Here is a 27,632-nt window from a genome sequence, read left to right as displayed (position 1 = left end):
ATAAAATGTAGCAATGTTAGTGAGATATTTGTCAAGGCAGATGATAAGATGTAGCAATGTTAGTGAGATATTTGTCAAGGCAGATGATAAAATGTAGCAATGTTAGTGAGATATTTGTCAAGGCAGACGATAAGATGTAGCAATGTTAGTGAGATATTTGTCAAGGCAGACGATAAAATGTAGCAATGTTAGTGAGATATTTGTCAAGGCAGATGATAAAATGTAGCAATGTTAGTGAGATATTTGTCAAGGCAGACGATAAAATGTAGCAATGTTAGTGAGATATTTGTCAAGGCAGATGATAAAATGTAGCAATGTTAGTGAGATATTTGTCAAGGCAGATGATAAGATGTAGCAATGTTAGTGAGATATTTGTCAAGGCAGATGATAAAATGTAGCAATGTTAGTGAGATATTTGTCAAGGCAGACGATAAGATGTAGCAATGTTAGTGAGATATTTGTCAAGGCAGACGATAAAATGTAGCAATGTTAGTGAGATATTTGTCATGGCAGATGATAAAATGTAGCAATGTTAGTGAGATATCTGTCATGGCAGACGATAAAATGTAGCAATGTTAGTGAGATATCTGTCAAGGCAGACGATAAAATGTAGCAATGTTAGTGAGATATCTGTCAAGGCAGACGATAAAATGTAGCAATGTTAGTGAGATATTTGTCACGGCAGACGATAAAATGTAGTAATGTTAGTGAGATATTTGTCAAGGCAGATGATAAAATGTAGCAATGTTAGTGAGATATTTGTCAAGCCAGACAATGGCAGTGATTTATACTTATATAGCTTTCATTTTTATTTTAACAAATATTACAGTATTTAATGTAGATGATTTACTTCTGAGAGATCGAGTTTTCCTAAAGGTGTTTCTTTTCCTTTAATAGATTTATTTCAACAAATTGTATCTTCGTTCTGCGTTTACTGTCGTTTCCTTGTTCTTTCCTTCAGCAGATGGCCATCGCACCTTGGGAACGAAAAGACATCTCCCTTAAGAGTCCTTCCCTTCCGAGTCAGTTTCATTGTAATCAGAAACACACATCAGGATCCTTACATATTAGAAATTGACACCTTCTATTAACGATGCGTCTCAAAGAGGCGATTAAGATCTGTGGAGCTCGAAGGGGAGATATCTTGATCTTCACATGGGATAATGAAAACAATGAGGTCGAAGTAACTCTCAAGGGAAATAGAAATTACCGTCTGAGAATCTTACAAATGAATGTCTGAGATCGATTTTCTTCACTAAGACATCCTTTCACTGACAGAGTTCGAACAAACAGACTCAAAAAGTGTAGCATTGTCCTTGTATATAAACTTTGGAATTGAAGGACATACTAAAAACACAAGCAAGTGATAATTACCATGCCACTGCCGTTTAAAATCTATCCATTTAAATATCAAGTCCTCTTCTGTGTTTAGATTATCAACTAAACACAAACGTTCATTTGAATAAATCTGTTTGCAGATATACAATTAGGGAACTATCTACAAAAAATGGAAAGAGAAAAATGGACTGGTAAACAGACAGACAGACAGACAGACAGACAGACAGACAGACAGACAGACAGACAGACAGACAGACAGACAGACAGACGGACAGACGGGCGGGCGGGCGGGCGGGCGGGCGGACGGGCGGGCGGGCGGGCGGGCGGACAGATAGGATGGATGGATGGATGGATGGATGGATGGATGAATGGATGGATGGGTAATTGGGTGGGTGGGTGAGTGGATGGATGGATGGATAAATGGTGGATGGATGGATGGATGGATGGATGGGTGGGTGGGTGGGTGGGTGGATGATTGGGTGGGTGGGTGGATGAGTGGATGGATGGATGGATGGATGGATGACAAAAAGATGACTTGACAATCTCAGTATGTATGTATGTACATGTATGTGAAGTCCTGTGAGTATCCTTGGATAAGCAGTGTGTGTACATATATCATTCTCATACCAAAGAGTGAACAACAAGTCTTTATTTATATGCTACCATTCAAAAATTGTGCTTTTAAATTGGAGAGAAAAAAGCATTGGGGTATTTTCTTTTAAAAAGTTACTTGTTGATCATTTATAAAAAAATAACAAATACTTGCTTTCTGTCAATATGAACACCACGTCTAAATTCGCCTTCTTAAAAATTAATCCGATGAAATTCCGAAAGTGAATATCATTCTGACCAACTTAATACTTCATATTTCAAGAGGTCCTTCAAAGAGCTAGAGTGTTTTCAAATCGCAGAAAAAAAGAAAGTAGAAAAAAATTTTCACTTTAGGAGAGTGTGTCCTAAAGTTACCACATTGGTATGGTGGTTTTATGGAGAGTGTATTCTAAAATAATTCAGTGTTATCGTCTTAATTTAAAACATTTTTATGTAAAAAAAAGAAGTGATATTCCCAAAAGAATGACACAAAGCACATGTAAATTGTATTGCTTCCATTTAACATCATTCCTGTGTATTGTGATATCATAAAAGGATGATGAAATATTAAACTACAAAATTCTAAACACTCTAATATTTATATCATATCAGTGTCACATCTTTCATGATAATAATGTTTTTTTAATATCCTGAGAAAAATATTTACTCCGTCAGTTTTAATTTCTAAATTATTAAGTTTGAAGCAATATAACTCACATGAAGACAGTGTGCAAACACATCCTTAGTTGATAACTAATGTATTTTTTTCTTTACTATGTTACACATTGATGGATTGGAGGAACGAGTACAAATACTATCTGGAAATATATTAAAATATATTGTTGACCTTTCATGACCTGTCATAGCTCAATTTACTTTTTCAAACGTAAGTCGATAAAAGTGATCCGAAGAGTGTAAATATATATTTTATCAGAGCTGCAGACTCTTCCATTTGTCATTTTATGAACGTGTCACTTATTGAATGAATCTCGTTGTCACTTATTGAAGGAATCTTCTATCTCGTTTGACTGATCCTATTTCTCTAGTTATGAAATTGACATTACAAAATAGTTTACATTTACTGACGATAGTTGCTCGTCCATTACCCCCTCCCCTGTCTAGTACCCCTTCAGCCTGCCTGTCTGTCTGTCTGTCTGTCTGTCTGTCTGTCTGTCTGTCTGTCTGTCTGTCTGTCTGTCTGTCTCTCTCTCTCTCTCTCTCTCTCTCTCTCTCTCTCTCTCTCTCTCTCTCTCTCTCTCTCTCTCTCTCTCTCTCTCTCTCTCTCTCTCTCTCTCTCTCCCTCCCTCTCCAATGTCTTTATCATATGTTATAGTGTATAAGCTAAACTACATAGTTACTAACGATTACTTTGTTTGAAACCATTTTTCTTGTATTATACTTATAATCAGTACAATAAACGAAAAATATTGTTTTTACCTGGGGAGGGGCAAACGTAAATAAGAAAACTATAATGTCAGGGGAGGGGGCTAATGCCAAATCAAAAGTGAATACTTTGTTCTTCACGTTATCTTTACTTTTAAACTCTAATAATAATTCAAATAAATCATTATCTTGGAATGTCATGACTCTTTCCTAAACAAGAAATATATCCTCTGTCCTGCAATTAGTTTTTATCACTCCTATATAAGTATGTAACTGATGGTGTTATGTGTGACTCTATGTTCACGTGTGTTCGAATCAATCCCAACAGAAATATACAATTATCCGAACTAATGGGTCCTAATATTTTAACATTATGTGTAACAAAACAAGAACAGGCAGAGAATTGTGCACATTTAATCATAATATTAAACACCAACTTTGATAGCGTGTATGACTATATATAATTTGCTCCCTATGTAATGACGCAACGTTGTCAAGCGTTGAGATTTACTATTACAAGCAGAAATATCGTGCTACATTTCAGACTCTGTGATGCGATGGGTGGAACGCTATGAATAACAGAAACGTTTCACACGCAAGACATTATTAAATCCAAAAAGCAACCATTTATTATCACATCGAAAACTGTTAATTATATCAAACTAAATCTACATCAATAGAGAAGCAGTAAAAGCCGATGATTTATTGAAAACGGCATTTTCCCATCTCCCCATCGCGTGCATACTCTCGCAAAAGAATCACAATTACTTTGACGTGACAAGTTCGATGTTATTGTTGAATCAAATGAAACCCAACCAGCACCGGAATAAGAAAAAAATATTTTAAGTTTTGACAGCAATAGAAAATGCGTCAATACATTAAACACACTAATATGTGTGTAAAAAGGAGACACGAAATATATGACGATGGGATTTCTAATTTTTCCTAGTATTCAATTGATTCGTTGTAATAACAGTTGTGTTTACCGCCGTCAATTAAATGTCAGAACAGTTCGAAACGTTGGTCAAAATTACAAATAGAACACGTACGCGTTTTTTTCTTCAGAGAATTGTCGTGTTATTATCTATGTTAATGAATGCAACAGACAGTGTTGTTTGGAAATAGACTCTGTAATATAACATATTTTTTGTCAATCAAATTGTGGTGTCATTAAGTCGCCATGTGTGAAGACGAGTTGAGGTAATGACACGGTGGAAGGTTACATACCTCCAAATTATTCAACAGTTATTGAGTTGAAAATTTAGATTTAAGTTTTTGCCTCGCCATTCCGTCAAAACACTTCCGAATATAAAAAATCTAAATCTGACATATTCAAAATTTGATCGTGTGATGAAAGTCATTGCCATGTATCTAAATACTAACATTTATCAAACAAAACAGAGCTAGGTGACACGTCGCGAAATTATTGAGTTATGTATCGAGAATACCAATTAAACAGAATAATGATCAGGTTAAACGATTCGGGGCGACAGGTGGCGCTGTAGCCAGCACTCCTCAGTCAACACCTCCGGCCTCTCGGACAATATAACGGATGGGTTGTTAGCATTCTGTTTGCGTAGACGACTGGGGTGCTTTGTCAGAATTGAACTCTTTTATCTACACCTAAATGATAGGTATGAATTAATTTGCTTGGACCAGGTTTACAACATTGAACTTGAAGCGTATTTGCAGTGGGGTGTACAATTTCTACAAATGACAGTTGTGTACTATGGATACAAATACTGTTTGCAACACTCTGTTCAATTATTCAATACCTCGTCCGGAGCGCATCCCGTTACTTAACTTTGTCGGGTTTAGAAGTCAGTTTGTGCCAACGTGAGTGATTAGACCCTGGTCAAACATTATGATAACGACTACACATATCTGATTCATATAATCACTTGTAACTATGATCAACCGAATTTGAAACACTACAAATGCTTGAACAGTCTGTAATGTATGGTTTATGTTCATGTAGTCTTGTCTGTCTGATATGTTCATATCACACAGACGAATTACGTGTAATTTCACAGCAAAGAAACGAATGTGAAAAGCTTCATGTATCTATTATTAATATAGTAAAACGTATTATCTCCAGATTTTCAATTCTTTACCTTTCACCATAAATTTGATCACATGACACGAGTTTTCTATGCTCAGCTGAGCCGATGCCACTAAATTTAATAAAGAGTTTTAATTTTACTTCTCCAGGTTCTCACGCAAGGTTTAGTAGATTTCGCGTGTGAAATTGAACAACTGTGTTGAATATCATATAGATGTACATATTGGTGGCTGTACTTTCGTTTCTAGATCCCCTCTTATTAATATATACCAAGGGACTATTTTCAACGCTGAAATGAAGTGCATTTCACGGCTCGCAGCAGTTTGATTTCCGTTTCCAGCGCCGTCATGTCGACCACGTCAACGAAAGTAATTCGAAATGGAAGCTGAGAAATAAAAAGGTTGCGAAATAATATGACAATCTTGCACGCGATGTATACAAGACTTTTAATACGAAATCGGCAAATGAAATAGCGATGAATTTTCATATTCGTCAACGTTTAGAAATCATTCCTTATCGGTGTGTGTATGTGTGTGTGCGTCTACTGGATTACTGAAAAGTTTTTATCTTCAAAATCGGATTCTAAAATCAAACAGCGTCCCTATTAATCCTTAAGCTATGCTGTATACTGAACAGTTCAAATTCAAAATGATAAGATATAACTAAACGCTTAAAACAAATGTTGCACTAGGACATATATTTTATGTCAAATTCTCTGTCTCCTTCATTGTCTGTCTGTCTGTCTGTCTGTCTGTCTGTCTGTCTGTCTGTCTGTCTGTCTGTCTGTCTGTCTGTGTCTGTCTGTCTCACTCACTCACTCACTCACTCACTCACTCACTCACTCACTCACTCACTCACTCACCGACTCTCTCAAAAACTCACTCCCTCCCTCCCTCCTCCCCCATATCTCATATGCATTATTCGGAACAGAGTTTATGTATTAATGGAAATGAAATTAACCACAGTCAAGTAGACAAGGCGGAAAGTATATCCCGACCATCGACGATTTAAGTTTTATATATCAATACAGAGCAATTTATCACTGTTTATTATAGTGTCAGTACTGCATTGTTATTTCTAATGAACATGGAATTTTAAATAAATAGTTATTTCTTCTGACTAAAGCGCAATTGGTCAAAAGGCATGTAAGCGAATCAAAATGGAAATGTAAAGCTACTGTTATGTACAGCTCTTGAGTTTCGCTGATTTGGGTTTTCAAGAGTAAGACAGAAAATTGCAAATACGTTTTAATTTCAAATAACCCGTGCTGAAGTTTACCATAGGTAATCAATTTGATCTAAGACCCGTGAGTTGTGGAAAGCCGGGCAGCGACATTAGGAGTCTGCGGGCTTGGTGGATTTTGGAGACTTTGTAATTGGTAAAGTACACAGGTTGAAAATGATGAATAAAAATCGAATAGCCCTATTCGGTGAAATCTGAGATAGTTTTTCTCATTAGACAAAGTTTGAATGGTACTTATTGGCAGACAGAGTGGATACGGCGAGCTCTTCTATCGCATACAAGAATAACATAAAGCGGAAAGTGAATTTTAACAACCGAGGCACTTGAAGGCCGGGCGTGCGGAAAATGTATTCGCGGCGCCAACTGGACGTTCGTTTCCATTAGTTTTCCGATCGAAATCTTGCAAATGCCAAATGTTCTTATTATGAAAGCTTTATTAGAAATTTATGGCTTGGAAAAAAAATCTTCGCCGAAAACACGAAGAGCTCTGGGTCATGATAGACAAAGGGTTCTGGGACCAAATCATGTATTTTATAAACGAAACGAAAGACAAAAGACTTTTCATTTTCTCTATGGAAACGTTTTACAGTGACTGACAATAACAGCACACAATATGAACAAATTGAAACGTTAGTGTCTCAGTTAAATTGAGCTTTCCATTTTAGACTCCGTATTTTAATCAGGGGATGAATGCGTAATCCCCCATTTCTAGCAATAACCATTAGTGGATATATTGTACACCAATCCCAGCAGAAAATTGAAAATGGATTTATTTAGTTATTGAAAGTCAAATGCAATTAGAAATATCCATAAAATCTATTATAATATCGAATCCAATGAGAGATGGAAAAAAGGGGATGATTTATTCCTATTGTAAAAATAGTTCGGGCTGAGCGGAGGTTGTGATGCGTCCTTTCCACTGTATTTAAGTTAATAAAAAATCACGCAAATTTACTCTAGTTTTGTATGAGTTTATAATTTGAGTGATATTTACGGTGTTTGGTCTAGTTATACTTGCATAAAAATGCTTACATGTTTTGATGAACATGTTCAAGATCATGCTCGTCACAAGGAGTTGTAGCACCGGTAATTGAATCCCCCCTTCAAAAGAATGGTAGAGTCCATGACCTTTGAGTGAAAACACGCCGTTCGCGTTTTGTGTGTGTACTTGGTTTCTTGTTGTGTAGGTATCTCCAACATCATGGCATTGACTGGGACTGGTATCAGCACGTCTTTGAATCCACCAACACAAGTTTTGTTCAAATTGGACAAACCAGCTTACAGCACACCGCCGCCAGTTAGCAATGATCCTGCCAACAACGAGTGTAAGATGGTTGAATATCGCGGGGCAAAAGTGGCCAGTTTCTCCATCGAGGGCCGAGAGATGATATGCCTGCCGCAAGCCTTTGATTTGTTTCTGAAGCACTTGGTTGGGGGTTTGCATACAGTATATACGAAACTGAAACGATTGGACATCACACCTGTTGTATGTAACGTAGAACAAGTTCGTATCTTACGTGGTTTAGGGGCGATCCAACCAGGAGTGAATCGGTGTAAACTGGTGACCCGCGATGAATTTGACGTCCTGTACAATGATTGTACCACGGCAAGGTAATGAAATGTGTGTGCTCTCACTTGTGTATTGTTAATTCACAAGTACGTAATTATATACATCCTACACTAACTCGTTTTTTACACAGGTCAGCTCCCTCTCTTAGAAATTTACCGATATGTTTCATGCTTTTCAACACATCGTAGATTTCCGGTATTTTCTGCATATAAGACTTTTTTCATGGCAATTTACACGGGTCGTTTAGAGTGTTTGAACGTTTAAAGCTCGGATTAGAAAGTCTTGAGTACCCGGAGTTAAAATTTGTGAAAGCCATGCAATTGAGTGTTGTTTTAACCCATGTTTACTTGTCAATTGTGCGTTTTGTCTGTTTGCAAGTTAGCTTGACGTTTTGTTCTAAGACATTTAAGTGCATGGAAATTGGCAGGCTGCGTGACTTTTAAAAGACGTCTTCTTTGGGACAACTGAAAGTCGAAAGTGCATGGCGAGTTCGGGATCAGTGCATTCGGACGATATGAGTCGGTGACCTGGCCGGGCCAAGCAATCTCTAGCACAGTGCATGTGTTTGACCTGAAAACCAACATAGCAAAATCCCTCCAAAATAATGTCGATACAATGAAGAAACTGTCCCAGAAAGAATAGATCTCTGTAATTCTATTTGACTGATCCATTCGCTCGCTGACCACACAACTTCACAAGTTCAACTTGTGACATGGGAAATTCATAGTCGAGTGTGCAATTTTGTTTCCGCGCAAGCTGGGGAATTCGTTTGACTATTTTTTAGCGCACGATAAATGGAGCGTCAATAAGAACTGTGACAGAAGTCCTACAAATACATAAAGTGTATCATCTGTTGTAGCGCTAGTTATCGTATCTATTAAAAGCAAACTGTACGGGTATGTTGAGAAGCCCGATTGAAACATCACATTGTAGCACCCGATTGTCGCAATACGAAGTCACCACGCAACAAGCCAAAAAGCGTCGATTTGCCAACCCGCAGAAAACAGTACGAGTACAACAATTGGTAAATTATGCAAACGTTTTGTGAATTGCAACTGTTTAATTTTCGCATTTCAAATGAAGTGTTTTGTTGTTCAAACATGAAAACGTATTATTCCATAGAAATCGATCGATACAGAAAAAAATTGCGTGTACTTTCTTTTTTTATTATACGCTAAGAATGGACGTGATTCCAATTGAAACAGAAGCAAATTATTCACACACACAAAACGCTGATGGCTTTCCACTGCTATACGTCAAATGAACGGCAACAGCAAGTACTTTAATGCTTGAATTCACTATTGAAACAGTCAATTTCATTCCCGATTCGGGATCGATCAAATAAACATGAAGGTCGACAGAGAAGACGTTTGAAAATCCGATATTAACCGCGCAATGCTCAAAAGTTACAGCGGGGTACGGAATGAAAGGGTTGTCAGTCACGGGGGAGTTTCACGTACAATGAAACAATTTATTATTGTATTTCACCTTCGTTGATGAGAGTAATAGAAACCACTGTTCGGTATCTACTCCACTGCCTATATTTCTACTGAAATAGAATCCTTTGCTCAGAAAACAACCACAAAAGGTGACCTGTGTTTAAAATTTCTTCAAGTATGTGTGGAAGATTAGTCATTGCATGTAGGTAGTGAATTTGACCTCTAAAAATGAACATAGAACTTGCTGGACCGAAGAAAATAAAATACGAATGGACAGCACAAACAGTCAACCGCATTGCTGATATTATTACCGTTGTTTGGGACTTTTTACTGATTTGTTCCATTTTTTGCTCATGTAAAGTTTAACACCTGGGATGTAAAAGGGATTAACAATTGCAATTAGCTGAATTTAGTGAAAAGATTGGAAAAGTGTTAATGGGTTACTGCTAACTGCTCAGGAGTTATAGTAAAATAAAAACAGCTGTAATACTTTCCCCTACAAAAAGAATTTGATGTTATGATAGGTTTGTCTACTTATGTCAAAAGGACCGTAGAGGTAGAAAGACTAGTAGGTACAAAAAAAGTGGTGGATTTTACCAAAGACAGGAATGAGACTAGTCTAAGGGTGTGTCACAGTTGTGAATTCACACAGAAAGATAATACAGAAGTCAATATCACAAATAGAAACTGTAGTCTGACAATTGTATCCAGGTTGGTAGTTAGCTATTCAATCTTTTATGTCTGTTTCACCAAGTATCAACTTTATGAATGGTAAGATAACTCATTATCATTTAAAAACCCCTTTCTAAAAGTTTTGGTTGTTTGCTTTTTAAACCTCTAAACAAAACATGAATGGAGTTTTGTTTATTGATTTGGAAAGTTTAGATTAGACCAGCTTTGTTTCAAAGATAAGAAAAACTTTCCATCCTTTGCTGATTCTATTGTTTCAAATGTAATTTGAAAAGTTAAGAAAGCTGTTAATACTTTTGTTCTAAAAAGTTGTTTTGAAAGCTGAAACAGTAGATGTATAGGCCGACAATTAGGTAATTACTGGATTGCTTCGCAGTTGATGTTGCTACAGAATACCCTCATTAGACGACCTCTCATTGCAAGCTGATGAAAACAATCTTCTTTCCAGCCCTGTGAAAAATGTGGATGAAATGGATACATGATGAAATTGACATTGAAGTGAACATGAGATTGTTTTGTGTAGTTTGCAGAGTGTCTTAAAGCTAGGGTGACCTTTCATGGAGAGATGATAAAAGTGTTTTGTTATGTGTGTAAACATTACTTCAGCCCTGATGCTCCTCCCCTCTCCTGCAAAGCATCATGTCTCTCAAAGCTGACCCTCAAAAAAATAATCACATGCGAGAATTTAAAATTTGAGTGTGGATTTACAGAAATTGCACTTTGTTCTGTACTTGAAGTGGAAATGAGATAGTTGGTAATAGCAATTGAACGTGGGAAATGTACCCGACATTAAAAAGTAGAGTAATACTAGGAGTATGACCCATTGAAACATTTATTTCATCACAACTGTGCTAAGGTCTGGCTGCGACATCTGTATTGTTATTGTAGGATAGCCAATTGACAATCTTATCAGCATTTTATCAAATCTATATAAATGAATGCATTGCATTTGACTCTCTTTCATTCCTTAATGGACAGTCAAAAACGATAGCCCAGTTCTGTTTTATGCAGTTACTCAGCAAAGTGATAGTGCTGTTGTTCTGCTCTATAAAGCCCTAGTCATTCTGCAAGGAGTTATGTCCAATCTAATTGTATAGGTGTATCAAATGCACAGGTGAATCATTGCATTTGCCTGGAATGAAGTGGTTTGTTTTGCCTACCTGTGTATTAACATTGCTGCACTGTTAAACCTCATCATTGTTTACTGCTGGCAGGCTGTAATAAACTCACAAACCATTTATTGAATTCAATTTATCTTGTTCAAATCTACTTTCGATGAACGGCAGTGAAAAGTAATAAAATTTATTCCAAAGGACTTGGATAGGCCCTGGGAGATTTCTGCTGGTTTTTTATACAGTGAATGAGAGCAGAGGCGATATTCATAGGAACATTAGCTAAGACTACCAATGGACCGGTTAAGTCATTAAAAGCAATGTAGCACTCGTTGGGTTGCCCATGTATTGGATTGAGATGCTTTGTGTATGGAGTCAATTGTAACAAAACAACGCATCGTAAAAGTCTAAATGGAAAATAGAGAGGGCAACTAGCCAAGCATATAAATAAGGGTCGTTTAAAAACAACAGAGAAATAGACATTTGTGAATAAATTGTGATAATAATGAAGTAATTGTCTATAATTGAAACAAATCAACATTCATAACTTCTCTAGATTTGTTCTGAAATTTAAAAAAAAAGTTAAACGTATAAACAGAATAAGTTGAAGTTCCTTGGGGTCGATTCCAACTGCAGCCCTTTTTGTGTGTGTACACATTGCTTTTTATTTGTGTGTATATGTATGTGTGTCAGTATGTCATTGTGTCTTTGCATGCATGTATATGTCTGTCAGTGTGTGTCACAGTGTGTGTCACAGTGTGTATTCGTGTTTAACTTTGACATCACACTACATTTTAGCTGAAAAGAGTTGAATTACACGTTACTTTGTGTTTCTCTTATTTGTAAAGTTGGTAAGAACCTCTGTGTGGAAACATGAGCTGAAATATGACATATTTGAAGTGTTACATGTTTAATATTCCAATTGACTATGTTATCAACATCACATAACACATTGTGTTCACTCAATATTCAGTTCAAAAAGAGAAATGAATGCATTTGTCCCAGATTTAATTAAGTTTTGCTATTACATGTCCTTTATCAGCAATGGAATTTGTTGCTTGTATGAATGTTTTACTTTGATTGAACAGTTAGCATGATTTTCATGACACCCAATCAAATTGTAGCATGTGATCTGTGAGGGATGATGTATTTCTTGCTTAGCTTATCTTGTCATTTTACTGATCTGTTGTGGATTTCTAAAACGATGTAAATAACATTTTACTAGCCCGTCAGTGGGCTCAATTAGGACACTGACAAATGAAATGGTTGGTACAGGGCTGGTACGCTGGACTCTACTATTTCCCCCAGAGGGATGTCAATATCAGAATCGATGGGAGGGATCAATAGTGGTTTGTTACAATTTTTGTGCAGGGGTTGTAAGGAAAGGAAGAAAGTTTTACATGTGTGAGTTTTGGAGTCCAAAGTATAAATGTAGTTATCAAGCTGGTATCTGGAATGTCAGTGTTCTGAATATACACTGAGAGAGAGATTTGTGAAATTCAACCAACTAGTTACAGGATCAATAGAGATCATAAAGTTGATGAAGTAATACCAACTATTTTTAATTCCAAAGTTTTGCAGGATCTTAGTCAACAAATCATTTTAATTGTTTAGTAACCAAGCAAAACACGCAGTTGATTTAATTTGTATATGAGGATGGCTGTACCAAAATACCATAAATCTAATTGTGCTGGAGGAAAGATTGTAAATTGTACAAATGTAGGCCGATATTTATGACTCTTCTACAGGTGTTGATATGATTTGAGTCAATACAGGGATCAAAAAGGTGAATTGCAAATTAAGGTCAAAAGAAATGTAACTTTTGTGTTAAACTTTAATATTCAGAGAGTGCCCATACTGTCAAATGTTGTATCCAGAAATTATTTTGAAAGATGAAAATATTTGTTTATATAATGTATTAAATGCATTATGCATAATGATATTTTTCAATTCCTAGTAATATAAGTTAGGTTAAGCTGTCTGAATTTTAAACAAAACAGAAGAAGCCATAAATTTTTGTGTGCAGTGTCACACCCTGAATGTGTATGTAGATGGCAAAAAAATCATGTGTAGTGCTTTGCCATCTTTAAAAGATAGAAAGCCTAATTTTTGTTTATAAAACATAAATAAATAGAACCCAGATAAAGGTGTTTCTAAAGAAGTCCTGTCGATAAAGGTAAATTGAGGGAAAACATTAAAGAGGTTATATATACACATATAGATTGTCAAAAGAACTTTGTCTGATTTAGGAGTCAGCATGATGAAGGTTGTGTGAAATATTGAATGTACACCGTCTTTGTGTATGATTAGTAGTAATATAGTTAGTAGTGGTACTTCCTCACTATCCTATTCACAGAAACATACAAGCTTATTCCCGTAGAGTGTTCCTATAGTAGAAGATATTCGTTTCACTGTGAAATCGAAAATGACATCGTTTTTCTCAACAGCAACAAAGTAGCCAGGAATCAAAGAAATTAGACTCGGCCTAATCAGGTTAACAGAAAAAAGTACAAATAACGTGAAGAAGCTGTTGAAATTTTGTACAAATGACAGACTCAGGAGTTTAATTGAAAATACATTATTGAATCGAGCTTGCACTAGGCATAGTGGAGTGCCTATAGAAAGTCAATGTTCACTATGTTGACATGCTGACATGATGTCTAAGTGGTAAAAGGTACCCTAATGTTTTCATCATCACTTGCCTTTCTTTATACCCTCTCGTGATTTCTACAGACATTTCCCATTTTCAGAATTGTGGATGGGTTGGATATTGACTATTCAATTCGCTCACTTGAAATTTTACATTTAGTTAAATGGCATGTCAATCAACAAATAGGCTGTGCTACTCAGCAAGTCAAGATTTCTCCAGTGTTCTGAGATTAATATGCGATGACATCTGTGTCATTATGGCTTCAGGAGCAGTCAACTTGCTATGGAATAATATTTGTTTATGTGCCTCTTTCTCCTCTTTTATCCAAGGGTGAGTGACTTGGAAAGGATTCTATCCTGATATGTTACCCTAAGATATGCAGACCCCCCACTGGGAAATATGATAAATATTACTTCAATTGAAAAAGTAGGGAATATAAAAACTAAATTGAAGCACAGTATGAGGTAGTGAAACAATTATTTAATAAATTTAGCTGAAAACAAGAGAAATGTGGCAATTAACTTGTATGGTTTCAGAGCTAGCCAGATTGCCATAATAACTTGATAATGTGTTTATCTGTCTTTTTCATACTCATCTTTTATCTAAGGGTACAATTTGAAAATTTTCCTTAAATAAAGTTCCCCTTCCCTCACCTAAAAATATAGACCACTCAGAAAGAATCGAGAGTTTTACTTTGTTTAATGAAAAATGCAAAAATACAAAAAGAATGGAAATAAAAGCAACCTAATGTGATATAAAAGAAACGGCTAATCAAGTTATACAATTAATATTTATTGTAATTAAACTGAAATATAGATATGTTTATTCCCATAATTATACGTTTTGCCCAATGTAGGCAAACCTGTAAATTGTATGTCTGATTCTTCCTGACATGAAAAGACATTATATAAATCACCATTCTAAATTAAACAAAACTATGTGATAAAGTGAACTTTACAAAGATACAAAGAACAGAAATGAACATGAAATGTACATGTATTCATTCAATGAACAATACATTATAATGTTTTGTTCTATTTTAATAACATTTGTTTTTATGTCCATTCATTTACATTGAATTCAAACAAAAATAGTTGTAATGATGAGCTACCGAAAGCATAATAAAACTTAATAATGAGTAATAATAATAAACAAGACAACATTTTCTTCAGTTTTCACACCAATTTATGTATTTTGCCCATTTGTTCATCAAATGTCAAACTCTGATGGCATGGTATTGAAAGCCAGGAAGTAAACTTGGTACAAAAGTTAGTTTATATTTTGTCATATTTATCTATTGTATCCCTAACAAATTAATCTACAAGGGGTCAATATATGTATAACTACTGCTATAAAGTGAAATTCTCTATATCTCAATGTTTGTGAGTAGTTTTGTTACAAGTAAAACTTCAAAAAAAAGTGTCAAGAAATATTTTGGAAACAGATCCCCTCGTTAAATTAACCCAAAGTCTAACATTTATTCTCACAAGTATTTTTGTATTTTTAGTCAAAATAAAAGAAAAAATGGATGAAAAGTAGAATAAATTGAGGACAAGTGAAATAATCATAGACAGAGATGGACATGAAATATACCAGTATTTATGATTGAAACACACCTTGTGTTGAAATCCTAACACATTAATTCAAGTCAGTTACAGTTGAGTTTGCCTTGGAGTGACTCGTCTTGTTGGATGATATATACACTCAGCAATGCCCCAACTCAATCTTTTTATATCTGTGACTAGGCCTGTAAGTTGTTTGTTCCTGATTTGTGTTCCCAAGGAAGTTACAGCTTCAGATATCATTTATTACAACTAGAAATTAAACAGAGCTTGTAGATTTCAATGTCAGAGGTCAAATTGAATTGAATAGGGTTATCAGTTTACTGACAAGATATCCTAAACAAATCAGCTGTAACCTTGACGGATGGAGATAGATACACATTTAGTCTGTCATCCCTTTTCTTTAGCAGTCCTGACTCAAAACAACCTAACTTTTCACGTGGCAGTGGGAATACTGCAGACCCAATTACTGCGCAATGTCAATATTTTTATGGGTTTTTCTTTTATTGGGTTTTGCAGTAATTGGTGTAATTGCAGGTCTGTGTGTTGTCCTCCACACAGCAGTAGTGATATATCTAATCCAGTCAGATTCCGACTGATAGGCAGTATTAAAATACAGTAACATTTTATGTAGCTTTCATACATTTCAAACTCATCAATTCTTAGAATTTTTGTGTAATGTGGTAAAACTGACATGTGTGAATGGTGTTACAATATTCTACTTAGTTTAAGATGAGTTGCGTAGATTTATTTTTGTTCTCTGTGGACAGTAACCAGCAGAATCAAGTTTTGATAGCAGAAGTAAGATTTGAGTTTATGTGAACATCTAAAGTCAAATTCAGTTTTACATTTGTATCTCACCTCTATTGTTGACAGATTAATGTTAAGCTAGCTAACAGAGTCACAGTCATGTTATAGTCTTAATACTTGTACTATTCTCCTTGGCTTTTCATCAATCTCTGTATGCAAGTTAAAACCATCAGGTGCTTAAAACCAATTCTTGTCAATGGTAATCATTTATTTGGAAAAGAATTTGAGAAGTGTAAAAAGCGTTCCATTGTACTTGTAGGACTTAAAAGTCAGAAACGTTAGTAGCAAGTCAAATATTTGAGTTTAGCAGACCTAATTTTAAATACTAATTGGTAGTAGGAAGAGACTCAAAAAAGTAATTAAAACGTGTGCACACAGATCCCAAAACATGTGGTGTGCACTGTTTTTGTATAAAAGGTGTAAGGATGTGGCTTTGTTTTTAGTTTGATTCAATACCAGCTGCCAAAGTCATAAAAAAGTTCAAAACCACATGAAATATGGACATCTCTGTTGCTGTCATTAAATTTGGCCTCAAACTGCCAGTTCACATGAACAAATAAAACGCAGAGACTTTAGTAAATACAGAACGGTTTCCGTCCCATAGTTTCCAAACCAAGGTCGGAGTCATTTATCAAATAAAGTTGCAGAAAAGATTTAATAGAAAGAGACAAATAAAATGGGCACAACTAGCAAAGTGAAGCAGTAATTCTCAGTTCTTTTGAGTTTTTGCTTGAGTAAACTTTTTGTGTATTTGAAAAAAAAAAGAAATAGAGCAAAAGTGAGGGAAGTAACGAGGTCCTTTGGAGAACAAAGCAATAGCCTCCAGATAGGGTGAGAGTGTTGGCGCTGCAATTGCATTTTCTCATTTTAACTTACAATACAAGAAGTGAATAGATGTATTTTGTGATTTGTGTCTCCTGTCTCCCTCACAGCTGTTGTCTTACTTGTTTGACAATAGCCGCTCAATTATCTTAGGAACCTAAGCAATAGAGAAAAATTGAACAGCTCAAGTGGACTAGAAATTGACATGATGTTCACCACTTAGGTCTTAGTATTGTAAGTTGTCTATTTCAGAAACAAGGAAGTGGGAACTTAGTGAGACTGATAAGAATATGTTGTAGATTTCCCGGGCAAAATGAAATAAACGAGTAAGGGAAGTCAAGCTGGAAATGTGTGAACGGTGATAAGTATTCTCTTACTCATCTTGAACTTGGAATGGCATAAACAGAAGCTCTTCAAATTGACATGTTGTGACTGTGTACATGATTTTGTACCATGTCCTGTCTTAGATTAGTATTTATTTAGCCATAGATGAGATTCCAGTCTTATCTGTGTAGAACACAACATCTGTTAGGAGATTTAGTAGGCGTCAATGAAGTAGTCAGGGAATGAATGTAAATGGTTTAGTACAGTAGCTACTGTAACATGTGAAAGATCTCTTAGCTTTAATACTACTACAATAGTGGACTTAATTATTCAGCTCTGTTCTTGGATCTTCATGTTTGTAGCATCCATATAACTGAGATAAAAAAAAACAATTCCCAGTCTTAATACCTAAAAATGCAATGTAACTCGAGATGATTCGAAATGAAATGACTTGCGGAGAAGATAAACACAGATGTTCATGTATATGGAAATGACAGAGGCCAAGTTTAATGTCAAAATACAATCTACCTGTTATAGCACAAAAGGTGTACAATTTATGTAGGTAGTGTGACACAAATAGAACACAACTCAAGGGATGGAATGAAAGAAATTCTTATTGTAAATGTCATAATACTAAACATGCATGTGTTTGGCTTCCTGTATGTTCCAGTGATTGTTCATAAAGATGTTATTCCTACACTTTACAGTTTCAGTAAATGTTAATTTAAAACTCACCACCTGAGAAAGTTTAGCTAGGAAAAGGGTGGAAAAATATGATTTAAGATATTGATCTTAGATTGTCACTTGGAACATAGTCAATAATTAGTCGTAATTAAAGTTGTAATTTCAAATGATGGTTACAGGCTGACAGTATACATAAACCTAAACAATTTACATAGTGTATGTGTCCCACTGTAAATTAGTCCCCAGTTCCTTTTCGTCCTCTTTTCAAAGTTCCATTCTATTTGGATAGACAAGTTTTCTCACAACACAGTCAGTTCATTTTCCAGCAAATGGGCAAAAATAGAATTCAAAGAAAATTAAAGAAATTCATGTTAGAAAATTTGTGAATATTTTTTTGGCAGGAAATAAATGGTGGGGGTAAGTAGGACAGGTAAGTATGCTGTAATGAATGATGTACAGGTGTACTTACACATTGTACCCTGTAGAGGCTTGTTTGTACATGGATATGTGCACTCATGTTCACTATGAATTAACAAGGTAATGATTGGTTCGTGATATGTAGTATGTATTTGGATGTTAAATAGACATTATTAAAAGTGTTGCACCTGTTGTTAAAAAACTAAGCATAGACTACCAGGTCAAGTGTCTTAGTTGAAGTCATTTACATCAAGTGCTACTGACTGCAGTCTCTACACATACATATATGTACATCAATTTCTTAAACACAGTTTTTGTCATTTTGTAAAATTCACAGAATTCTTAGACAGATTGGGTGTGGATGTTTACTCTTACATATCATTCACAAATGTTGTTATAATGTGGACTCAGGGAAAATACTATTCATCATTTTGTAATACCGCCATGGAAACTGATCCATCCTATTTCAATATTGAAATGTTTGATATTTAAACCATTTGAGATTACTCTGTGTTTTCATTGTTTAACTTGTAGATAGAGCCATCTCAGTATTTTATCAAATTTGTAATTCAAACATATTAAGAATATTATTTTTTCCTTGTGATATCTTAGTTGCTGGGGAGACTGAGGACTGTGTAAAAAATGTGTTTGTTTTTCATTTTTCCACTTCCTAATCTGTACCTTGGCCAAAGCCTACAGTCAATAAGAGTGTGGTTAATCCATGGTAAATAAAAAAGCCCAAACCAAACCTCTTCCTGCAGTAACTTGATCTAATGTGCAAATGAAGGGATGCCAAACATGTTTATTCACTGTTTCTGTGTAGATCACTAGAAAATGGTTGTAGATAAAAAGATTTGATCACAGCAGATAAGTTTGATCGATATCAGCTCTGACCCTTTCACATAACCATCTTGGAAGAAATGGGACAAAATTTCCCAAATTCTTTCTAAAACTCTTATTTTGATAGCTTATTCACATATTTAACTGGTTGCACAGCAAAAACAGTGTGTTTTGTTAATTCTTGGTAGAAATGAAACTTTTTTGTGTCAAAACGCCCATTTCATATCTTTTCAGATATCTTTCCTGTTTTGTGAGACTGTTTCTAATTTTTCTGTTATGTTGACTACAAAGTGTAAGTTTCCATGTCCAGTTTGATCCAAATGTAATTGCCCACTGTTCATATTTCACTTGTAATATACATCAGTAATTAGTGTGTACATTTCTCTCAGATCAGTCACATTTTCCTTCCTTAAATCTGTTTCAATGCTAGTTTTAAGTTACCATTGTATAATGATCTGTCTATAGTCCTAGCCCTACACTTTGCCAGCTTTTCTCTAACTGTGTGTGCTTTTTACTAGGTTTGTATTTCTCGGTCAATTCTTCAGGCTGATTACACAAATCATCAAATGTTCTCTCTATCTGCATTAGGCATAAAAAGTTTGGTACTGTTGCCTCATTTAAACAAGAATTGTTAATGTTTGCAAAGGATTAGTTTCAAATCAGCAGCTGCAAGCAATTCTTTGGTTTAGAACTCCCACAAGAAGATTAAAAACTGAGGAAAACAGGCAGAGTCACCTGACAGATTGCACAAAATATTTGCCTCTTTTGTGTTCTTTAAAACCAAAATTAAACAAAACAAGAAAAAAAGGGGTGCATCAAATAACATATCAGATGTTGTTGATTTCCACAAGTGTGGAAGTGCAAATGTAAAACATTCTTGTTGTCTCCATGGTGACAGGATGTTTCTGTCAGTGACTCTGACAAAAGCATGCTCAACTGAAATGTAGTCGAACTGCTTTGTTGATGTAAGTTTCATGACCTCAAAGCCATTGTTGAGTTTAAAGTAATTTGAAAAGACTCAATTTTTTGCCTATCTTTTAGAAGATATCACTAAGACTTGATCTAGTGTTAAACACAGTAAAGTAACTGTAGTTGTCTCAAATTATTGACAGATTCATTTCGTTGATAAACTAAGTTGTAATTTTCCTTATAGCTGGGTTTAGTATGGTTATGTCAGCTGTAAGGCTTGTAGCTTGAGATGGAATAACATTGTTTAGTGGCAAATACTACATTAGTTAATAATTCACAGATCTGAGGATTTGGATTAATTTGGGTCCAACAGTAAAAGCTCAGCTTATTTCTGGTGTCAAAGAACAAAAAAGGAAGAAGACTCTGACCCCTGATAGAAGTGATTAGAAGAAAAACTTCCATCCGTGACTGAAATGTCAAAACTTTCAAATTATTTTTGATAAAATGTGTTTCCACTAAAATAAGTATATGTTTCTTTATTTGTTTTCTTCTGAATATGTACAAAGTCTTCTCACAAGTTTTTTCCTTTGTGAACTACTAGGCTGTTATTGGATATAAACATACTATGCTAATAATATAACATTCCATTTCGTCTCTCCAGTCTGAATTACACCCTGGTACAAATAAAAGATGATCTCTGAAAACCAAATAGGAAACTCTTAGCTTCCAGGGAAAGAACATAACACACATTTCATTGTGCAGGAGGAATTTGAAAACAAATAAAAGTAAAAAGAAGAAAACAATTTGTGTCCAAACACAGCTTACGGTGAAATGTACATGGATCCTGGTGTATTTGCTTTCAGCTTTTCTCTTTGTGCAGCCTAGACTCAGAGTCTGTCACAGAAATGTACAAACTGTCGGCTAACCAACTCTCAACAATCCTTGTAAAAGACCTTTTAAATTTTAAAACGTCAAAATATATTCAGTGACTATTGGGACAGTTCCTGCTGCCAAAAAGGTCTTAATGGATTGGGCTTTGCCACTATTTGACCCAACATCTGTCTAATGTGGCAGAAAAATACTGAACAAAAGAAGCGAGAGGGAAGAAAAGCTCATTAAGGTTTTTTTTCTATTTGTTTCATTTTTTCAGTTGAGATAATAAGAGGCCCAAACTCATTATAAGCTGTTTTTTACCTGTTATTTGCTTTATTTTCACTGGTCCCCAGTGGTGGCTTCAGGCGCCTGGCCGTTCATTCACATCTGTGCCCATGTTACAAACACAATTTCTTGTGCAATACATATCTCCTCATTCTTTGTTAGTGACTATGTTTTTCGCTTTCTTCTCAAAGGAACATAGATCTGAGTGTGTTTTAATTTGTAATGTAATATGGCCAATTTGGCTGGTGAAAAGAATGTACAAAGCTGAGCAGGTGGTGGTCGTTGTCTGGCTGTATGTGCTGCATCTTCTTCCTCCCCAGGCACTCTGATAAGGAACACACAGACTTCTTACAAATAACTTTTTGCTGCTTTTATGCCGTCTTAAGGGCTGGATCTACTCTGATGTTCTTTTCCCCAGGTTGGAGGCTTTTCTTTGCTAATCCGACAAATGAACATGAAAAGTTTTTTTCTTTTTTTGAAAGTGAAAACAATGATGGCTTTGAGAGAAACCTGTCAGTTACTGTTACATCTGCTGCTGTGTGACTAAATTAAAGTGAAGAGGTAAGAGGGGAAAGTGATGGTTGACAAGGAGATGTAAGCACTTAACATAGAGACTTGGATGTAGACAGAGTGCGTTTGTTTTAGCTTTACTTTATTCAATTGTGTTGTGAGATGAATCAGAGCAGACAATATTCATGGTTTACATTCACATCAAGAACTTTGAAGAGTTACAGGGGACACATCACAGCAAGCAAGCACTGCTTGTCATTCTAAGGATACATCTACATAGTGTAATTTCCAGTGTCAAAATATTCTCTTAAAGCTCTAACTGGGCTATTATTTTTACAATAAAACAACCAACAATACTATTCACTAAAAATGGTTAAAATATAAAATGTACACATACCAACAATTAGACACTGTACATGTCATTGAGATGTCTATTTTATCTATTAATAGTATAATAATAAGTTGAAATCATGATTCTTTGGGGTGCTGAATTTTATGTGCGGACCAAAAAAATCAATTTGATTTTGTATATATTTATATGTCACCTTACTATCATATACTATGTGTTCTACACAATATGTTTACCTAATGACGATTCAATACTGTGCAAGATGTACAATATTATTTCTAACAAAACAGTTTCAAAAGACATTTCAATCACATTTTTATAATCCTGTTGCAAGACTAGATAGGTATGTTAATTTTTGTGACGGTTCTTGACATTTTAATTTTTGATGAACTTTTGACTTCTCCAAAATCATTTGTATGATTGCTTCAAATCTATATAATACAACAATTCAGTCAAGTTATTTTGACGTCCTTCTTTCTATGTTCAAACTAGTGCTACAGTGATCCACCACTGACCATGGAAGCCAAGTCTGTGTAAAGTTGACATAACCATGTAGATAGAATTATAGAATTTTTCAATAGAAAAACAATGTTAGTCGTTATTAGACTCTCTTTGTACAACATGTAGTTATCAGAACACTGTGTTGTTTTTGTGATTGTCTCTCTCCTCTAAATCTGTCAACTCAGTGTAGTTTCACAGAGAAAAAAACCATCAATAAAATAAAGTTACTTTGTCTTTCAGCCTACTTATGTGATGTGAGAGAATTTTGTAGGGCTTCAGAGTTGGTTAATTGCTGAATTTGAAATAAAAACCTGTCATAAATTGTGCAAGCCTCTAAAGTACAGATGGTGACAGACCCCATGTGTTCTTTATAATGCAAAGAAATAACTTAATGATTAATCGGGTCAGGTTCCCTTTCCCACAAAAAAATGTATCCATTAAAATTTCATTTTTAGCCAATAACATCTCTTGGTCCTATGGTTTCATCTTTCAGGCAATAACAAAATTTCAAATTTCTACAAAGTTGTGGAATGACGGAGATGAAAGGTAACTTTTCGTGTGTCACTTGATTTGTAACTTGTGTCACTTCTTTCCAATGTCACCTTTTCCGAGGTCACAGATTGGTGGAAAATTAGTTTAAGCTTTACTTTATTGCTTGAGTTGACTTGTATCTTAACCCGATTGAGAAATCTCAGTAATGTATGGTAATAAAGTGTAATTGATGGGAAATAGTGGGAATGTACTTTCAAAGATTTGCAATACTTGTCATCACTCATGTCATGTCATTTTAAAATGTTATTACTTTTACCCTGAAATTAGATCCACATTGGGAAGTCGTCTTTTTTATGACTTTTGAAAGATGTCAAAACTTATATCAAGTCACTTGGTATCACCACTTGTTCAGATAGTCTCAAAAAAATTGCGTTGTCCCTCATTGGCCATCTCTTAAAGTTGACATAAAAAGGGAATAGTTCTTCTCTCTTTACTCAGGGCTTTCTTTTAAGTATTATAGAATACAAGAACATATGTGATCTAAGATAAACTGAAAGAGTTTGAATGAAAACTTCAAGTTTGAAAAAAACAAGTGTAGATGTGTGAGGACAGTTGGACTCTCTCATTATACTCTATCTACAGTGTACTACGGCAACAAAAACATCAGAACAAAATAATTGTTATAAAGTTAGTCATTTGGAAAAAACTTGACAGATGTGTGTTCAAAGATAACTAATAAAATTGGAGAGTTTCCGTTTATAGTTATCAACCCAAATATCTCTTCATTTATACATTTTCATTAAGGTATTTCAGAAATGGAATAATCGGACAGCTGCCGTATTTCTCAATAGCAAAAAAAAATTAGCACTATAGCTAGTGTATGCACCAATACACTATACAACATGGTGCTTTATTACACTTTGTCTGCTAATCCACCACCAAATCTCCTTTGCTTTTGAAATTCCTTTTATCTAGTCAAAAAAAGTTGTAAATCTACAAACGTAAGAGAAAAAGAAGTGGGCAATTAGTACACACTTTCAAATATTTGTTTCATTGAAATGAGTATAAGCTCCAACTATGCATATTTATAGCAAATCTTTAACAACGACTGCAGCACAAATTATTAATACTTCACACAAAAAAGTATCTTCAATATGAATTTCTTTATCATGCAATTTTAAGGAGGTCTTTTCTTGTTTCTTATTTGAAAGCGTATTTTTAATTGACTCTGTTTCATTGAGAAGGGCAATTCACATTGTATACACATAGGATATTAAATTTTTGCAATGTTAATAACAATCTTAATCCTGGCGTTATTGGAAATGGACATGTCGGAATGAAATTGACACAGTTGACAAGTTCCAATTTAATCATACAACTAATAATGTGAAAACATACACCTGTTGTCTTTCCATATCAACTTTTATCGCTAACTTATAATTTTCATGCTCTGTATTAAATAAATGTTTGCTAGTAATTATCTTGCAGGAGTGTTTGGCGGTCTCTAGTCCCAGTAGACGCCATTGTCAACAAAAAAAGAAACGATTTGGATTCTAACACCTGTCCCAACCACGTTTTGGTTCATGTCAGATAATGGAAGTATTATATTAGACTAGAAGGGCTAGTATTTAAAACGGAATAAACCACAATTGTTGAATGAAACAAACATGAACGCAACAGGTGAAAATACAAGGAAAAATTGTGGAAAGTACAACTCAAACAATGGTGTTCATTTCAATTAAAAGTCTTTTTTGCAGCCTGTATAAAGAAGTGTATTCGATTTCTTCTACACTTTTGTCAGCTCAATATATACTATTGTATTTTTTTAATGAAACTCAAGCTGCAAAACATGTTTGTGTAAATTATACAAGGACACTTTTTTGAAATGGATTTCTTTAACAACTCACTTTTGTAAGCTATTTATTTCATTCTACTTTGTTCAGAGTCGTGATAATGAAAAGAAAAATGCTTTCTTTGATAAAACATTTCCACTTCTTTCATATGTAATTGGAAGTTTGGGACCAGTGCATGTACCTTCAAGGTAGATGTCAATACTTACTGATAATCTATTTAGTTCTTCATGTTTGGTCGCACAATCCAAAATTTTTATGCAAGGATCTGAAATTATCTTAAACAGGTATATGTGTGAGGACCCTCTTATATTTTGTTTATTACACAACTGCTCACCAAAAATTGAATTTATTTTGTTTTTGTTTTCCCCTTTTCTTTCTTTCCTATTTTGTTTACAGGTATGTCTTCAAAATTCAAGATTTTAGCAAGATAGTAAATATCTGCATCATGATTATAAAAAAGATTGGTTTAACCCCCTCCAAAAAAGGGGAAAGGGAAGAGGGAGTCTTGGTTTTCAACTATTCCGGCAAATTTGAAAAGTATGAACACAGAAACAAAATTTAGAGAGACACATATTGCCATGATAATCTCTCAGTTGCTGTCAGTTCTGATACAGCAGAGACCTTTCACCACCATTGGTGGAGGGTCTGTGGCTACAGTTACTATTCACATGATAAAAAAAATGAAGTGAGTTGTGATTGGTTGGTTGGGGTTTACCATTCACATGATAAAAAAAATGAAGTGAGTTGTGATTGGTTGGTTTGGGTGTACTTTTCAATGCCGTACAGTTCATCGAATGCTAATTAGACAAAATGGCAAAAGTTGAAAGTATGAATATGGATTAATGTTTTGGCTGAGTAGAATTAGAAAGAGACAACAATGACATGGGTCATTTATCATGAAACTGGAGGTTATTTATGTATTAAGAGTCTGAGTACTCCCAAATAAGACAATCTAATTACCACTATCATTTATCTTTACATGCCCTCATCTTTTAATTAACTTTTTCATTAAACATAACTCATCAGCATTTTCATTTCATTTTGAAATGAGTGATGGTCATGACTTTACAGGTATGTCTTTTGAAAATAGGTTCTCTCTTGTCTCTTTAACACAGGTCACGCACTTACAAAATTACTCATGGAGACGAAATTGATGAAATGTTACTCGTTGGCTACTAATTAATTAAAGTCATCGTGTGGTTAGATTGAGGGATTTCTGTAATAACTTTAGCTGTGGTAATTTCATATTCATGTTTTATGAGACATATTTATTTTTGAACTAACCTATCATTGCTAGAATAGATTGAAAAGATGGAGTCATAGGGTAATAAAATATGATCAATATATTTAGATTAATGAATATAGAGAATGTCTGAGAGAAGATCCTAATCATGTGACATTTCTTGGAATAAAAAGACTAACAATTATTGGAATATGGGATGATGACAGAGAACAAAAAAAGTGTCTATTCAACTGTGAATCAGTGGGGAACCCACCCATCCTTTCATCCCCCCCCCACCCCATCCACCCTGTCATCCCCCATCCATCCTCTCATCCTCCCACCCCACCCATCCTGTCATCCCCACCCCATCCACAATCTCATCCTCCACCCCACCCATTCTCTCATCCCCATCCCACCCATCCTCTCATTCCCCACCCCCACCCACCTCAAATCCCCACCCCACTCATCCTCCATTCCTACCCCACCATAATTTAGATGAGTGTGGAAGATAGAATAGAATACAATAGAATCTATATTGCATCTGTCAAGAAAACTACATTTCTTCATTGGATTTTCTGCAATAAGTATTTGGTGCTAAAACAAACTAGTAAATATAGAAACTATAGTAATAATAGTAATATAATAATTATATAATAGTTATCAAAAAAATATGAAAGTAATCATTGTCTTATATACAAATCCTGACAAGCAGAACTCGGATGGATAAATGTGAATGGAAGGGTTTGAATTGTAGTAATGGGATGGGGGAGGGGGGCATATATACATGTAGTATGACTCAAGCAGCACATCATGTTATACTGGGTAAATAATACATCATACATGGAGACTAAATAGCCTGGAACCCACTCTTTATCATGGCACCAACTGTACAACAAGAGATCACAGATCAAGGCTACGATATTATAAAATAAGCTAACATTTTTGTGTCCACATTCAAGTCTATATTTATAAATGTGTAATTCATTGATATGACACACCTGTGTAACGACCTGTCCCAAGTACATGTTCAGCTGTGATTTACAGAGCAGCAAAGTATTAAAACCGTTGTTCAGTTTTAACCCCAAAATGACTTTGATTCTAA

General features: G+C 35.0%; 1 protein-coding gene across 2 annotated transcripts in view; it reads left to right on the top strand.

The window, feature by feature from the left end:
* Nucleotides 1–7,783: 7,783 nt before the first annotated feature.
* The window catches only part of LOC144439036 (dachshund homolog 1-like), a 58,832-nt gene continuing 38,983 nt past the window's right edge, over nt 7,784–27,632 (top strand). For both annotated transcript variants that reach the window (XM_078128280.1, XM_078128279.1), the window contains exon 1: nt 7,784–8,227. In XM_078128280.1, coding sequence (XP_077984406.1) covers nt 7,818–8,227 — 410 coding nt within the window. In that variant the 5' untranslated portion in view covers nt 7,784–7,817. The remainder of the gene's footprint in view (nt 8,228–27,632) is intronic.

Source organism: Glandiceps talaboti, chromosome 8 (assembly GCF_964340395.1).
Source record: "Glandiceps talaboti chromosome 8, keGlaTala1.1, whole genome shotgun sequence".
NCBI classification, from domain to species: Eukaryota; Metazoa; Hemichordata; class Enteropneusta; family Spengelidae; genus Glandiceps; species Glandiceps talaboti.
The sequence above is the reverse complement of the archived record's forward strand: the minus strand, read 5'-3'. Positions and strand labels throughout refer to the sequence as shown.